The sequence below is a fragment of the Aulonocara stuartgranti genome, assembly GCF_965226115.1.
Source record: "Aulonocara stuartgranti genome assembly, chromosome: 2".
Lineage (NCBI taxonomy): Eukaryota > Metazoa > Chordata > Actinopteri > Cichliformes > Cichlidae > Aulonocara > Aulonocara stuartgranti.
The window spans coordinates 3,377,560-3,394,079 of NC_138940.1; the positions used below are offsets into that span (position 1 = coordinate 3,377,560).

Genomic DNA, 16,520 nt, shown 5'->3' on the forward strand with positions numbered 1-16,520 from the left:
ACAAGGGACTGTCCTCTCCCCTTTCCTCTTCAACCTCTACACCACAGACTTCAGCCACTGCACAGAGACCTGCCATCCTCAGAAGTTTTCTGATGACTCTGTGGTGGTTTTATGCATCAGTGAGGGCGATGAGATGGAGTACCTGGCTGCGGTTCAAGCCTTTGTAAATGGTGTGAGCAAAATCATCTGCAACTCAACGTGACAAAGACCAAAGACTTGAAATTAGACTTTAAGAGGACCAAACCTGTGACGCCTGTTTCAATCCAGGGAGTCGATGTGGACACTGTGGTGGACTACAAATACCTCGGAGTACACATGACAATGCCCAATATTTTTTATGAGTCTGTTGTGGCGAGTTGTGGGTGGCAGATACCAACAGAGTCAATAAACTGATCTACAAGGCCAGTAATGTTGTGAGTATGGAGCTGGACTCCCCTAAGGTGGTGTAGGAGAGGCGGATGTAGTCCAAAAAAATGCTGGACAATACCTCCCACCCACTCCATTATGTGCTGGCAGGTCACAGGAACACGTTCAGTGAGAGGCTGAGATTAACCAAATGCACCACTAATCTCCCTGTACAACTCCTCCATCTAATGCACAGTTCACAGTGCAATAGTTACACATTTTTGCACATGCTCTGTAGTAAAATTAACAAAGTTTTACAGTTGTCAACCATATATATTTCACCTCTATAATATACTGGATATTTATGATTGAGCTATTCGTATATATTAGAGTTATTTCTTATATTTCTTAACTTTGTAATATATTGTGTTATTTAATTTAATCCAGTCTGTTACAGCTATTGTCTTGGAGCAACTGTAACCACATAATTTCCTTTTAGTATTCTGATTCTGATGATGATATACATTGTGAATAAACATGCTCCCTGTGGGGACACTGAAGAGAGATTAGGCTGGTAGTCAAGCTGCCTCTGGCTCTGTTTTCACTCCTCTTATATCAATTATGATATTGTTAAATTGTTATAGACATTTCCAGATGTCTGCATAAACAGAGGCAGGGAAATAGAGCAGGTAAGTTTTCCCTCACTAATCAGCTTTGCTAACATGTAGAGGAGTGCAGTGTAAATCGATCGTGGCTCAAGAGTTGGGAGTTTGTCTTGTAATCGGAAGGTTGCCGGTTCGAGCCCCGGCTCGGACAGTCTTGGTCGTTGTGTCCTTGGGCGAGACACTTCACCCGTTGCCTACTGGTGGTGGTCAGAGGGCCCGGTGGTGCCAGTGTTCGGCAGCCTCGCCTCTGTCAGTGCGCCCCAGGGTGGCTGTGGCTACAATGTAGCTGCCATCACCAGTGTGTGAATGTGTGGATGACTGGATATGTAAAGCGCTTTGGGGTCCTTAGGGACTAGTAAAGCGCTATATAAATACAGGCCATTTGCCATTTAAATAAACTTTTAATAACTTTTCTAGAACATTTCTAGTATATTAACAATGAAAGCCTTAATAAAGACAGGGGCACATTTTGAAACTGGACAAAGACAACCAGAGTAAACACAAAATTTGTAATCATGATTTTATTTATTAAAGAAAAAAATCTGTCCAAACCTACCAGGCCCAAAGTAACTGCCCTCTAAACCTATAAAATGGTATGTTTAGGTCTAAACTAAAATCAAACATTTGCAATAACTGGAAATTACTTTTACGTTCTGTGTCGTGGTCCTCCAGTCCTCCTGTGCTGGCTTTGGGGGAATGAGCTGACTTGGGGACTTGGGTTTAGTGCATAATTTTTACATTTATGATTTTCTAGTTTCTCTGTTGCTATATTGTGTGCTTGCATTAATCACACAATCTGCTGCAGTGGCAGGTCCTCCTCTGGTTGCCACCCTGCAGTCCAGCACGCAATGTGTTGATTAACTCACATGTTGACAGTCATGTGATCAGCCTGTCTGTTATTTAAACATTTTTTTAAGTAACGCAATAATTACTTTTCCTAGTAATTAATTAATTTACAATTAGTGTTTTGAAGAAGTAACTAGTAACTATAACCGATTACTTTTTTAAAGTAACTTGCCCAATCATTATGTTAAATGTCCAAATAACCATGGAGAATTGGCACCTCCAAGTTTGAGGCCATGGTTCCTAGCTGGTCTGTTGTGGTGATCAGGAGTCTGAGCGCAAAGATGTCAACTTGTTCAAACTACATCCCTGCCATCACCAGTGATCATGAAAGAGTACGTGAAAGTACATGAAACTATATAAATAATGCATGTAGTCATCCATAATTGGTTTGTGGTGCTTTAAAACCTCAATCTTAGCATTTTGGCCTCTGCCATAGTCTTCTCGAGCTAAAAGCAATCATATTTGGAACACAGAGCACAAAATTACAAGCCAAAGCTTGCAAGTGACTTAGTAAGGATTTTATGAGTTCATAGCACACAATGCTTGTGTCAGTGTTGGGATTGTCATGCAAAAAAAAGTGAATGTATTACACATGACTTACTTAGTCACTGAAGAAAGCAATTCATTACATCGAAATAGTCTCAATTTTTGCATAGCATCACAACCTTTGATCTGTACACAGATTTTCCTTTGATTTTTCGTTCTCCCTGCTGGATTAAATTCACAAATGACCTGAAACCAGATTATACGGCATTATACCTTTGATAACTAGATGTCATTAAATAAACATAAAAAGCATCAGGAGAATTAATTTTGATTTATTGCAGAAAGGATGACAAGTTCATACAGTTCAATCAGGGATGACAAAAAATGCAACAAAACTATGTTGGCTTTGAGAGTCCAAATATAATAAGTAAAACACAGACATTTAAGTTAAAAAGAGTAAAATCAAAGAGTTTCAAACACCGGGTCTGTAACAGGATGTCAGGCTCACTTGAAATTTCAGTTCTATCATTTAACTTGAGAGTAGACGCTCTCCTCAGGCGGCTCTCGCTTCTTTCTTCCTCGTGTTTTTCTTTCAGAGAAATTTAGTGCAGCATAGTTTAGTTCTTCATCAGCTTCGGTCTGCATTGTAAGTACAACAGACAAAACAAATGTTTCTTAATCTGGTTTAGATGGTTATACTAACTTTTCAGACATTTTAACTAAACACCAATATTTTTTATTACTTACCAGTTGGCATAAGGCGTCATTTTGTGCTTCAGTTATTACACTTTCTGCTATAAACATGAGATCATAGTAACAAATACATATTACTAAAATGCACTTAATATGCAGTTTACTTCTGAATTTTTTATAACCATAAAATTCAGTGATATAAATAAATTCTTCCAATAATTAACATAGGAATAATAACCACCATGGAGTGTATTTGCAGTGTATACAATGACTATCTCCCCCATGGATTTATTTTACATAAATGATTAGTCTTTAAATTATTTAAGTGTAATGGAATAATTTTGTTCTCATAATTTTAGATACCTGTAGCTCTTACCTTTAATTGGCGTACATATTCTTCGTTTGCAAACAAGGAAAATATTCCCAGAGACAGAAATGGCCAAACAGACTATTAAGGCTATTTGAAGAAACTCAATTTTTTTGGCTTGCTCTATAAAAAACAAACAAAATAATATGTTCTCAGAATGTCTCATCACTCATATTTTAACATATTTGAAGTATAAACACCAGTACTGAACACAAAATCATACCAAGTTCGAGTGTCGTCCCATTTCCAAATAATATCTCCCCACATGTGGCCACAGCGCAGTAGTAAGTCCCAGCATCGGAGGAGCTGACGTTCTTAGAGAAGTGATAAACACATGCCCTCTGAGTATCAGATCTTTTCTCACATTCATTATGTGTATTAGCGTAAATGACTGGATGAGATTCATGAGATCTGTCTCTGAACCAAAGAACTCTGAGACCTCCTGGACACGTCTTGTTGACAGAGTGAGAGACTGAACACTGGAACGTCACTGTGTCTCCTGGATGGATTGGATTTGATCCTGTCAGCTGTTGAACAACTACTGATGCTTTCTGATTGTTTCCTGTGTAATAAAAATGCAAAGACATTGTGCTGTCATAGTAGCTGAAAAATATTGTAAATGAGTGTTACGTTCCCCTAAAAAGGTTCAGGGGATGAGGGGGATGTAACAAAATGTGTCCAGGTCGAAAAAAGGAGACAGAGAGGCAAAAGAGCTTTTTTAAAGCTTATATTAAGGATGTACACTTACCTTTTACAAACAAATATGTGCCACTCCAGTTAGTCCTAATCCACTCTGTGAGCCCACAGTGATAGATTCCCTCGTCCTCTTGGACGGTCTTCAAAATAGTCACATTGCTGAAATTGTTATCATTATGTTCCTCAAATCTTGATCTAGAAAATGCAGGACCATATTGCGCTGGTGTAGATTTAAACGATGTCATAATTAACTTTAGGGTATCCCCGTGATTCTGCTTGTACCAGTGGACTTCTCCACTCTGGAGCCCTTTGGGCAAAGCACATGTTAGGGTCACTGGTTCACCAAGTTGAACTGTTTTCACTGGAACCAGAGAATCTGAAAGAAGAAAAAATATATAAAAATGGAAAAAGCTTTTTCTTGCAACAATCAATGCACGCAAATTTTTCCACATAACAAAAAAACCCTTACATCCTTGCCGAAGAACAAACAATGTCATCCATAAGACGATCATCTTGACACTGCACCTCGTTCAGGACTTCACTGGTGTTTTAGTGAGTGAAAGAGGTGGCATGATTGTATTAGGTCAGACGCTAAAATGTATCTGATTGGTTAACACTGAAAAGACTGAAAAATACACTTCCTGTCACATTGGTCTCATCCTGGGCTTTGTGAAGCATATCACCTCGCTTTCAACTGTTCAGATGTACAGAAATGCATTGCAAAAGGGGACAAAAGAACAAGCAGAGCCAATGTCCTTTTTCCAATTAATGTGGCAAAGTTTGTGGCAAACGATTCAGCAGTCGCATTAAATATCACCCAGGTTTACCCCATGGTGGAGCTAGAGGTAAAGACAGGATAATGGCAACTGCAAGATTTTAGCTGTCATTATCCTTCCTCAATTAAATTAGAAAGACTTCTTTCATATCAGCTGGATCCAGAAAAACTAAAAGCCAATGGCACTGTTGTATCATGTGTCATGATAGTAGCCATGAAATCAAATCATTATTTGTCAAGACAGTTTTTCTTAATATGGCACTGACCAAACCCTCTTTCAAATTCAAATGTGCACCATATAAACTTCCTCTGAACTGAAATACACGGATAGAGGTCAGAGGTCACAGAGAGAAATGGGAAATAGGAAAAAAAACAAAAACAGAAAGGATTTCTGAATCTTTTAATCTTTAGTTTTTAAATGTATTTAATACACTCTAAATGCCCATAATTTATTTTTAACTTGCAAACTGCTTTGAGATCTCAAATTAAAGTTAAAGTTAAAAAAAAATTAAATTAAATTCATACATCTATTTTCTACTGCTTATAAATCGTGTCAGGAATCTATCTTATATGTTCCCAAAACACCTCACCGAAAAGGTGTCAAAGGTGCATCAGTGTCAGATACCCACATCTTCAGCTGTTTCCTTTGATTCTGAACTTTTTAAAAAAAATGATCAAAGTGTGTTTGAGGTTTGACAAAGTTGCTATCAGCAAAGGCTTACCAGCAAACCTCCCACAGAGCCTTTCCTCCTTGTTATCTATGCAAAGCGTAAACAACAAGAAGCACAGAAGTTAAGCTGGCTCATAACTCAAGCATAAAAGAGTCTTAAAGGGAGAATGACCACTAGTGGTGTGCGGATCGATATTGAAATATCGATTCTTCCGATACCAGTAATTTATGTTCTAGAATCGATTCTCATATTAAAATATCGATATTTTAGTACTTTGGGGTAAATTTGTAGTTTTTCATTAACAGGAACACAGTGGAAAGAAACTATCATTCAGATCGTCTAAATTGGAAGGAACTACTTCCGCTTCTGCCTTTCACAGTCATGTGCGAAATACGGCTGTATAAATGTGTCGCAGCCCCTGGCGTGCGCATTCACAACAATGGCTGAGCGTATAAACGGAGGGATGTGCGCACGTATTTTACCTCCACAAACAGCCAAGACGCGGTTTGCGATACATGTGGCAAGACAGTGAGGTGTTGTGGTAACACCACTAACTTCGTCAAACACCTCACAGTGAATCATATCACAGAATATGACGAGGTTATGTTGAGGTGAACTGAAGAGGAGGAGAGGGGCAGGTGCTGCTAGGGCGAGACAGACGTCTCTGAGTCCTTTAGTGCTGCAGGCAGGCAACGTGTTCAAATAGCGCACAGCTTCAGGTTTTTTATTTCTAAATAATAATTCTGCATTATGAAGCGATAAGAACAAGTAGTCTGATGTCCTGTAATCATTATGAAGCTTTATTATTATATTATTATTACAATTTCATAATACAATTACATATTGTATTATAAACATTACGTTTTTGTACAAAGTATCGGTATCGGATCAGTATTGTCGATTTACCCTGAATTTTACTTGGTATTGGATCGGAAAGGAAATCAGTGGTATCACACATCACTAATGACCACAGTTTAAAGGATGCAAAGTGGCTGATTGGCTCAAAGAAGGCCAACAAGGAGATGATTGGACTAGTGTAATGATGCCACTATTGATTTTGACACTCTGGGAAAGCAGAGATGTAAAGAAGAGACTACCAACTGAATAATGAGGAAACAGGCAGATGAGTGATTACAGACTGTCCTTATTAAACTAAGAACAAACGTAATCAATAGACTAACAAATTTTCTAATTCCATTATCTGATCTGTTGGATATTGCCTGCCTCTGCTAAATTCTTTTTATACCTGGTGGAGATAAAAATGTACTTCGCCCTCTGATTTTAAGTGCTTAATCATGAGTTTACAGCACAATCAACAATGAAATCAGAAATGGACTTTCTCTTTCAACAATCACGATTCTGTTAAAGATGATATTTTATAGCGGGATGATCTGGATGCATCCTATTTCCAACATTTCATTAAGCACAACTATTTCAGTGTGAAAACAGTCAGCTAGAAATGTACGTTTTCCACCTGCCTGGTTGTTGACATTAGAATTCCCTACAAAGGTGAGAGGTCCGGCCTCTCTTTTCAGCTTGATAAAATGCAGCTGCAGACCAAGGCTGCTTTGACATTCTGCAGTTATGAAGGGCATCTCTGGAGAAATTACATGTATGCTTTTTGGCTTTGCTAGTAATAATGCACCTATGACTGGCTTACAGAGAGGAGCAACCACACCTGTGCAAAAAGATTAACCACAACTGTTATTCACAAGCTATGATTTGTTGCCCATGACGCTGTAAAACAGATTACAGACCTAGGTATTGATCAACTTTGACTCCAAAAATGTCCTGATGATCTCGGTAAATTTAACAGCGTGGCCTTATTCTCTGTTCAGAGAAATGCGTATGTGGGTAAAATAAAGCTGCAGATGACCCTTTGCAGAAAAACTCCATGACTAAAGCAGATTGCTGTCTGCTTTAATGATTCTGACGTGGAAAACTCTATTGTTACAAAATATTTCTCAATTTTTAGCATTTTGTGCTGTTAAAGTTTGAGATTTGTCATGGAAACTCAAAAGACACTGCAAACACCCGATGAGCTTGTTCGAAATGGTTTATTCACATGTCGCAACATGGAGAGAGCGCGCTGGTCAAATGCCAAAGTCATCTCTGAAGATGGGCCGCCACCCTATAAGACATGTATAACATATATATATAAGACATATATATAAGACACTATAGTGTCTTATGTATGAACAAAAAAAGCACAGAGACAAAGAAACTCCACAGCACATCACGCAGGTCTATACCTCCCAGTTCAGCTCATCCTTGAAACCTTCCTATATTCTTGGGAATGCTGGGATTATTACTGTTATTATTATTATTGTTATTATGTTTAAATTTGGAAATTCTTTATTTAAAGTTCATAATAAATATGTAGTTGTGGTTGTATATATATTTGAGCCTCTATGTAGATGTTTAACTTGTGTGTATTAGAAAAAAAAATCAAAAATCAATGGAAATTTGTGCACCCAACTCTAGATTTTTTATTGTGATGTAGAATGCAAGATATACATTCATGTTTTCTATGGCTAAGTTCTTTCTAGTTGATATTTAAACATATTAACACTCCAATAAATGCATCAGAGAACAACTTAGGGCTCACCGTTTTGCCCCAAAATACACTGGCAGCAGGGGATTGAACTAAGAATCGTTCCGTTATGATGACCTCTACCTTGTGAGCTACTTTTTAAGGTGTGTTAATTTACAGTAAGATAGTTTGGGTTAATGTTAGAAATCCATTTCCCCGTGTAAATGTTTTCTGTTTTCTAAAAATTGGTGCTCACCTGATTTTGTGGGAGAGCTGGGGCTCTATCAAAACTTCAGTGGGACATGCTGATACACAATAAGACAACAAAATATTTATTAAGACAATTTATTACAAGACTGCAGCAAAATGGTGAAATGTCCTACATGGTTACATATGATGTAATAAAAGTATTATTTACAGTTCACTGTTGCAGAGTTACAAATATTAACACACTCCACTGGTATATATATGAACATATTTAAATTCCCATTTGGTAGACATCCTGACTTCTTATGTGATTTTAGTAATGTCCATTTTCAATCCCGTACATAGTTTTTGATGTGCTTGTGCAATAATGTAAATGAGATAAAAGACAGAGTAAAACAACAGCCATTCATGACCAAACTGCTGCTTTATTAAACACTGACAAAAGCATGAACAGAACAACATACCAAGGAGTGATACGTAGACCTAATTCAGCCCAAAAGCCTTGGCAGCCATGTAGATTTGCTGCCTCTTTGCTGGCTTTGTGTTGTTTTTTGTACATCTGTCAGCTTTCATCATGGTAAAGACAACACCAGAAAACATCCACGTATCCATATTCTAGGATAATAGAGTAAATAAAAATATTATAAATATCAAAACACATAAAATCGCTAAAAGAAAATTCAAAATTACAATCAAATTTATAGCATTGAGAACTTTACCTGTTGTATTTTTTGATAGCTGAAGTTGTTCTGCAGGACAGCAGCTTGAATGGTAAATGGTCTGTATTTGTAAAGCGCTTTACACTACAGTCAGTCATCCACCCAGTCACACACACATTCACACACTGGTAACCAGTGGTGAATGTGTGTGTGACCACAATTCAGAGATGGTCCTGGTGTTTCACCGGGATGCTCTCTCCACATTGCAATGTGTTTATTAAACTCACTTCAAATCAAGCTCACTGGGTGTGTTGCAGGTTATTGTTAAAATTTCCATAACAAGCTTCTGTGAAGCACTTTGGGATTTTTATCTTTATAGGTGCTATATAAATAAAATTTTACTTACTTTTTTACTTACTTATCCCAATTGAGCTCCTGATGAAGGCTCTCAGGGTCCTGTTGAACTTGTATAGTTCTAGGCATTCAGGTGTGGGGTATTGAGTCATAGGCTTCTTGTAGTCAATCCAGGCAGTCCACAGGTTGGTCAGTCTGGTCTTGCAGTCTCGGGCGACAGCTCTGTCTACCAGTAGCTGGTGTTTCACTCCTCTGGTATTCCTGCCAATTCCTTTCTGTGCCCCACTCATGTACTGATCCATGTGCCTGTTCCTCTAAGGCCCTACCCATATGGAAAAGATATATATATAAATCTTATAAAGTTTGTATCTGTCTTGTGTGAAACTTGTATGAAAAGCATACAAGAGTGAAAACAGATATAAGATCCCTTGAAAAATTATATAATGAAACTTGTATGTTTTGGATACTTACTAAAACAATGTATGAAAGTAATGAGAAAGTGGCCACTTTCATGAGTAATCACATATAAGTTTTTACTATTTCTTTTCCATATGGGTATGATGCCTGACAGGAGCTTCCATGTGATACTGAGGCAGGTTACTGACCAGTAGTTGGATGGGACCAGTCCCTTCTGTGGGTCCTTGGGGATCAGGAGTGTCCTGCCTTCAGCTAGCCCAGGGGTCTGCAACCCTCGGCTCCAGAGCCACACGTGGCTCTTTCATCCTTATACTGCAGCTCTGTGTGAATGGAAAAAATACATTATAAGTATTTAACTGAAGTGTTAGTTCTTTTTAGAAAGTGTAATTCTAACTTGGAAGATTATTGTGATCTTGAAATATTAAAATAAAATTATATTTTATTATTTTCATTGCTCAAAATAAGTGTCACACTCACAGAAGCCTGTATATCCGCCAAAAGTCCATGCATTTATCGAGACTTTCAACCCCGGGTAGGCCAAGTATGAGGAAATGTAAGAAAAGAAAAATATCTTAAGAAAATACAACATTTAATGATGCCTGGGCAGATGGAGAAGGCTGATCTGAGTAAAAATCAATTCAAGACGTGGATGAAGTCTGCAAATTCAACTATATATGCAAATTTTGTGGCAGCTCAGGAAATAGTCAGGCATGGGAAGCTGTCCATGGACGGAGAATATATGAAGGATTCATTCATTAAGATTTCAGAACACCTAATCGCAGACTTTAAAAACAAGAGAGATGCCTCTCTCTGCGAAGACTGTCAAAGACAGAACCACAGAAATGGCGTTGCTGTTTAAGGTGGAGCACATGTACTCTGATCTCCTGCTTTGTAACAAATTCTGGTGGCTGTCCAGAGGAGAGGTGCTGAAACGCTTCGCTGCATGTCAGCGAGAGGTGAAAACTTTCACGAGCAGCAAAGGGCTCACCTTTTCTGAGCTGGAACAGCCAGAGTGGCTGGAAAAGCTGCACTTCATGGTGGACATGACAGTGTTAGTATTTGAGTCCAAACGGAAAGTTTTAGCCAGAGATTTACAGAGAGGCACACTTTCTCACTTCCCTCTGTAAGGGAGTGCAAACAAGCTCATGAGTTGATCAATTCTGAGTATTAGCAGTCTGCAATCACCACAATGCAAGCATTGTTTGGGAAACGATTCAGTGAGTTCAGAGAGAAAAACCCACATTATGCTTCCCTGTCCCTCCTCTGACCATCGATCCATCCCTATTAAATGTGGCTGCAGGTGTAAGTCAACCTGATCTGGAGATCGAGCTGGCTGACATAGCTGACAAAGATATGTGGGTGTCCCAATTCAAACACTTGACAGGGGATGTTGCCCATAGCAGGCCAATAAGTTCAGAATCACAAACTCGTGTTTGAAACATGGAATGCCATCCCCAGCACCTACATAAACATGAAGAAATATACATTTGGAGTCCTATTGATCCGCATACGTATGTGACTAGCTATTCCACCATGAACTATGTTAAAAACAAAAACTGCTCATGCCTCACAGGTGACAGTTTACAGTTCTGCGTAAAGATGAAATTTGCAGACGCTGTGCGCAGAGGTTCAGGAACAGAAGTCCCATTAACCAGTTAAAATAAATATTTATGCAAATATTTGTTTTCCATTGTTTAGTGACATATTGTTTTTTTCCAATTTATTTTTTAAATTCAGGTCAAGGCTCCAAAAGCCCAAAGGCGATATACGGATGACCCCTCACAATATTGTTTTGCCTGTTACATGGATAATTTAAGTTCAGCTTTTTAATTCATTTGAAAGACGCCTTAGACTCAGCGTGTTTCTCTTTTGTTATTATTTTTTTAAGTGTTCAAGATGATCAAAATGTGTTCATTACATAAATAAAATCTAATTTTCTCTGTAGCACTTCATGGGTTTCATAACCAACACATTATAATTGATTATACAAAGCATAAAGGTAAAAAAACAACAAAACAATATATACAGTGTTATCTGCATTTCAGATGTCACAAAGTATTTGCGGCTCCCAGTGTTTGTCTTTTTTTACATGGAAATGGCTCTTTGGGTGTGAAGGTTGCCGACCCCTGAGCTAGCCATTCTGGGTGTGTCTCATTGACCACTAGCTGGTTCATTTGTGCTGCCAGACGCTCATGGAGTGCAGTCAGCTTCTTCAGCCAGTAGGTGTGAATCATGTCAGGGCCTGGTACAGTCCAGCTCTTTATACTGGAAAAGCTTCCTTCTTAAAAGTCTGGCACTGTGGTTACTGGTTCAGGTTCGTTGTTGTGGTCTGCTCTTAGATCCACTAGCCTTTGTGGGTTGTGTTCTTCTCGTATTGCTCTGGAAGGACACGGCCTTGGTGGTGCTGTTCATATATTGTTCCCCGGCCACTGAGAGTACACCTTTGATGATTCCATGAAGTAAAGCTGCTATATTGCTTCGAGCTGCTGGTCAATGCTGTGAGTCTTTGCTTGGATGTAGATTGACAGTAAACTGACAAACTTTACTTTTATGGTTTGCTTGATCTCTGACTGCTGGCTCACTTACCTAAAAGTCGAATGGGAATCAGCCTTTAGCTTTCATGCCCTGTTTTTGTTAAACAAGCCTCCTGATTCAAGAGACAGACTTCACTTATCCTATTTACTCACTATGTAAGTATTTAAACGACATTTTGCATTTAATCATTAGTTATTATTAAACTATCGCTCTCTTCCACAATATCTGCTTTATTCTGTCTTTAGATGAAAGTATATCTAGTTCTGCTGAAGGTTTCTTCTGTTAAAGGGAGTTTTCCCTTCCTACTGTCACCAAGTGCTTGCTCAAAAAGGGAAGATTGATTTTTGGGGTTATCTCTCTATTATTGTAGGGTCTTCATGTTACAAAACAAAGTGCCTCAGGTTGAATGTTATTGTAATTTGGTGCTAAATAAATACAAATGAATTGAATTGATTGGTCACCTATCTCTTAAACACACTCTCAGACTTGGAGGTACTAGAGCCCAGTTAACAACAAACCTTCCCAGCAGGAATCAGTGAGCACTTGTTGAAGCCAGAAAGCCCACATAAAATATAAATTAAAAAGAAAAATATTCCCATGATCTCTGAACTGGAAACCTCTGACAATTTGACTATGGCTAAAAATTATATCCTTAAAAGTTATGGATATAATTATAAACAGAACAATTAACAAAAAGCACCATTTGTGTAGCCAAAGACCTACCAGCAACTAGCATGTTCATAGTGCCATTTAGAAAGTCTATGTGATTAACAAGATATTTAGTACATTTGTACATGTAAGATATGAGTTCATTGTTTGAGAGTGTGGTAGTCGAGATTTTATCGTTTTTATATTAATTCCATATTTTATGTTTATTTAGACATTTTGCGTGACTTCATCGAAAGTAAAGACTATTTTTGTTTTATAAAGCATTTAAAAAAGAAACTGAAATGTAATGAAATGACACAGACAGGGCACAAAGACACATAAAACACACAGATATTCATCCCCAGATGCAAACATAAACTGGACCCAAACGCAGACAATGGAGATGAATGTGGATCTTTAACAAAAACGAGCCTTTATTCTTGACTGCACAAAAAGCTACAAAACAAAAGGTGGCGGAGGAACTGAGAAAAAACAAACAAAAAGCTAAACCGGGAAAAGCTCAATTAAAGAACATGAGGAACATAGAAAACATTACCAAAAACCTGAAACTGGAAACGCGGAACCTAAGACATGGAAACCTTGAGGAGGAAATGCAGGATGAAACACGGGGGATGACAAACAGGAGAAAACGCAGACAATCTGACAGAGGCAAGCGCACACTATATATTACACACAGAGAAGTGAGGAAATGGCAGGCAGGCAGGGAACACAGCTCACAATAATCAGACGAGATGAGACCAGGTGGAAGCAAAACAGAATACACTGATGCACAAGACTCTCCGAAGTAAAACAGGAAAGGGGAACATAGAACCAAGAACACTAGACACAACACAAGTAACACAAGGGAGGCACAGAGAACACCTAAACACTGGAAATAATTACAAATAACGAATAAACTAACAAAATCAATGAATATTAATAAACATAAACTGGGAGTCACTAGACTCCGGACCCTCAAAGCAAGTCATATTCATCATAATACATGTCATTATTATTGTTGTTATTATTGCTGTTGTTGTGATTATTAGCAGAGACGATGCATTGCAAGGCGGTCCGTGCAGCTGTGCATGATATAACACTAACATGCAAACTAAAATGGGACTAGGTGACCTAGCATAAAAACAACGAAAGCTATAATTCACATTCAAATTTCCATTCAACTATTTAAGGTAGAAACAAACTACATTATCTAATCTAAAAAAAAACAAAAAGCAGCAAATATAAAGTCAAGCTCACCTAACAGGAAAGACAAACAGGCAATACAATGCTACTGCAGTAACAAACAACATGGCTGCAAGGCTCAGTTCAGATAAACTCACCAACACAGTTGATCCTGACTCTCACATTCCTGAATTTATACTGTCAGTCTGCACAAGTGTTTTCTCACACTACAGTATCTCCAACAAAAACAATTTGTTTTTACAAGAAAAGCTTCTAATTCAGCAGCACTCAACTTAATTTCTCTTACAAAGGCAGAAAGCTACCTATGGAATGAGCGGGACTCACGTCTCCTCTCCAACAGGAGTGTGAATCCACTGATTAAATCACATAGTAGTTTGAGGATTTTTTTTTGTTTTTGTTTTTGTTTTGCAAAATTTTAAGTTGATGTGTTGATTTTTCTTTTCTTTGATATTTTTTCCTAATTTTCTTTTATTTTCTGTGTTTTTGTTTTTTCAAGAAAACACACAACACTTGAAATCAGGATTTAACTTGAGAGTAGACACTGTCCTCAGCAAAGTCTCTCTTCCTTGTGCTTCTCGATTTTCTTTCACTGAAGTTCAGTGCAACATAGTTTACATGGCCATCAGTTTCAGCCTGTGTAATAAAGATATGCAATAATAACAACCAGGTGAAATAATAATAATGAGCTTTTCAGTTTTAATTGAATAACAAGCATTTTCATTACTTACTGGTTGGTGTGAGGTGTCAATTTGGTCTTCCGATATAGCATTTTCTATTCATAAAGATGAATTCAATTATTATGACAAATACAAAATAGTAACATGCATTTGATGTGGCAACTATTTCAAAATGTATTTCCTAACATATAAATATATAACACAAAACATTTAATATGTATTCATATTCATATTTAAACAATGGAAATGCTACTTGAATAACGGGGCAATCTTAGCTTTGGAAATCATCATACAACACTTACCTTTATTTTGTATTCTTTGGTTGCAGATGAGGAAAACATTTCCAGTGACAGAAATGACCAAACACACTATTATTAAGGCCAGTTGAATAAATGCCGACTGTGTTTTTTCCACTACAAAACAAACAACCAGAAAGATATATCAAAGTTTCCAAAAAAAATCACTCATATGCTGCCAACATACCTTGACTATAACTTCCAGTAGTAAACAAAAAATCATACCAGCTTTCAGATCGGTTCCATTTCCAAATAATATCTCCCCACATGTGGCCACAGCACAATAGTAAGTCCCTTCATCAGAGGAGCTGATGTTCTTAGAGAAGCGATAAACACAGCTATTCTGAAGGTCAGATGGTTTTTCACATTCATTGCTTCTCTTTCTGCCAGTGTAGATGATGCTAGGATGAGATTTGTCTGAACCAGCTCTGAACCAGAACATATCACGATCCCGTGCATATGTGTTGTTGTCAGAGTCAGAGAAAACTGAACACTGGAGAGCTGTTGTGTCTGCTGGATTGACTGGATCTGATACAGCTGGCCACTGAACGACAGTATAGTTTGATGCCCTCTGAGTGTTTCCTGTTTATTAAAAATATAAAGACAATCGTCAAAACATGCTCCAACACACTAATACATTTTTTGAAAGTATGCCAGTTTATTACCTTTTACTAACAAATATGTCCCACTCCATTCAGGATTAAGCCATTCAATGATTCCACAGTGATAGATTCCTTCATCCTCTTGGACTGTCTTCAAAATGGTCAGATTGCTAAATGTTTTTTTATTACATGCGTCATATCTTGATCTAAATATTTCTTGACCATACTGAGGTGGTGTAGTTCCATACAGTGTTGAAATCAGTTTGAGCTCATCCCCGATACTCTGCTTGTACCAGTGGACTTCCAAAGTGCTGAGCTCTTTATTGCTGGGTAAAGCACATGTTAACGTTGCTGGTTCACCAAGCTGAACGATTTTCATTGGAACCAAAGAATCTGAATTAAGAGAATACAGAAAAAAAATGATGTGAAAATGTTCAAATGCAAAATAATTCATTTTATTTTCAACACATTTTTTTCTATTTGACATAATTTATCTTCATAGAATAGTTGTGGAGAAAATTAAAGAGCACTTACATCCTTGATGAAGAAAGAGCAAAGTAATCCACAGCACCATCATCATGACACTGCTCGTTGTTGAGAACACGGTCTTTCAGTGAGTGAAGGAGGCAAGATGATCATGTTAGGTAAGGCTGTAAAATGATTCTGATTGGTTAACACATATAGATTCAAAAGGACCCTTCACGTCACACTGGTTCCCTCCTGGGCTCTGTAAAACATTTCACCTCTCTTTGATATTCTGTTGTAATTATCCATTTGGTTAATTTTTACTTCTCTCTTGGTGGTTATTCGTTCTCTATTCCTTCCTTTTCTTTTCATCTGAAGGA

General features: G+C 37.8%; 2 protein-coding genes across 2 annotated transcripts; both read right to left on the reverse strand.

The window, feature by feature from the left end:
* Positions 1 to 2,659: 2,659 nt before the first annotated feature.
* On the reverse strand, positions 2,660 to 4,635 carry LOC309712948 (signal-regulatory protein beta-2-like). The gene is made up of 6 exons (XM_082544172.1): positions 4,568 to 4,635; positions 4,151 to 4,474; positions 3,626 to 3,964; positions 3,412 to 3,525; positions 3,090 to 3,136; positions 2,660 to 2,981 (listed from the first exon to the last, which is right to left on the reverse strand). The coding sequence occupies exons 1-6, from the start codon at positions 4,608 to 4,610 to the stop codon at positions 2,868 to 2,870; spliced, it is 981 nt and encodes a 326-aa protein (XP_082400298.1). The 5' UTR covers positions 4,611 to 4,635; the 3' UTR covers positions 2,660 to 2,867.
* A 9,981-nt stretch (positions 4,636 to 14,616) lies between these two features.
* LOC309716074 (uncharacterized protein) lies at positions 14,617 to 16,273 on the reverse strand (the record flags this gene model as incomplete). Its single annotated transcript, XM_082549660.1, has 6 exons — positions 16,210 to 16,273; positions 15,739 to 16,068; positions 15,299 to 15,655; positions 15,080 to 15,190; positions 14,829 to 14,872; positions 14,617 to 14,733 (listed from the first exon to the last, which is right to left on the reverse strand). Exons 1-6 carry the CDS (start codon positions 16,253 to 16,255, stop codon positions 14,617 to 14,619), a joined length of 1,005 nt encoding a protein of 334 aa, XP_082405786.1. The 5' UTR covers positions 16,256 to 16,273.
* Between the last annotated feature and the right edge of the window lie 247 nt (positions 16,274 to 16,520).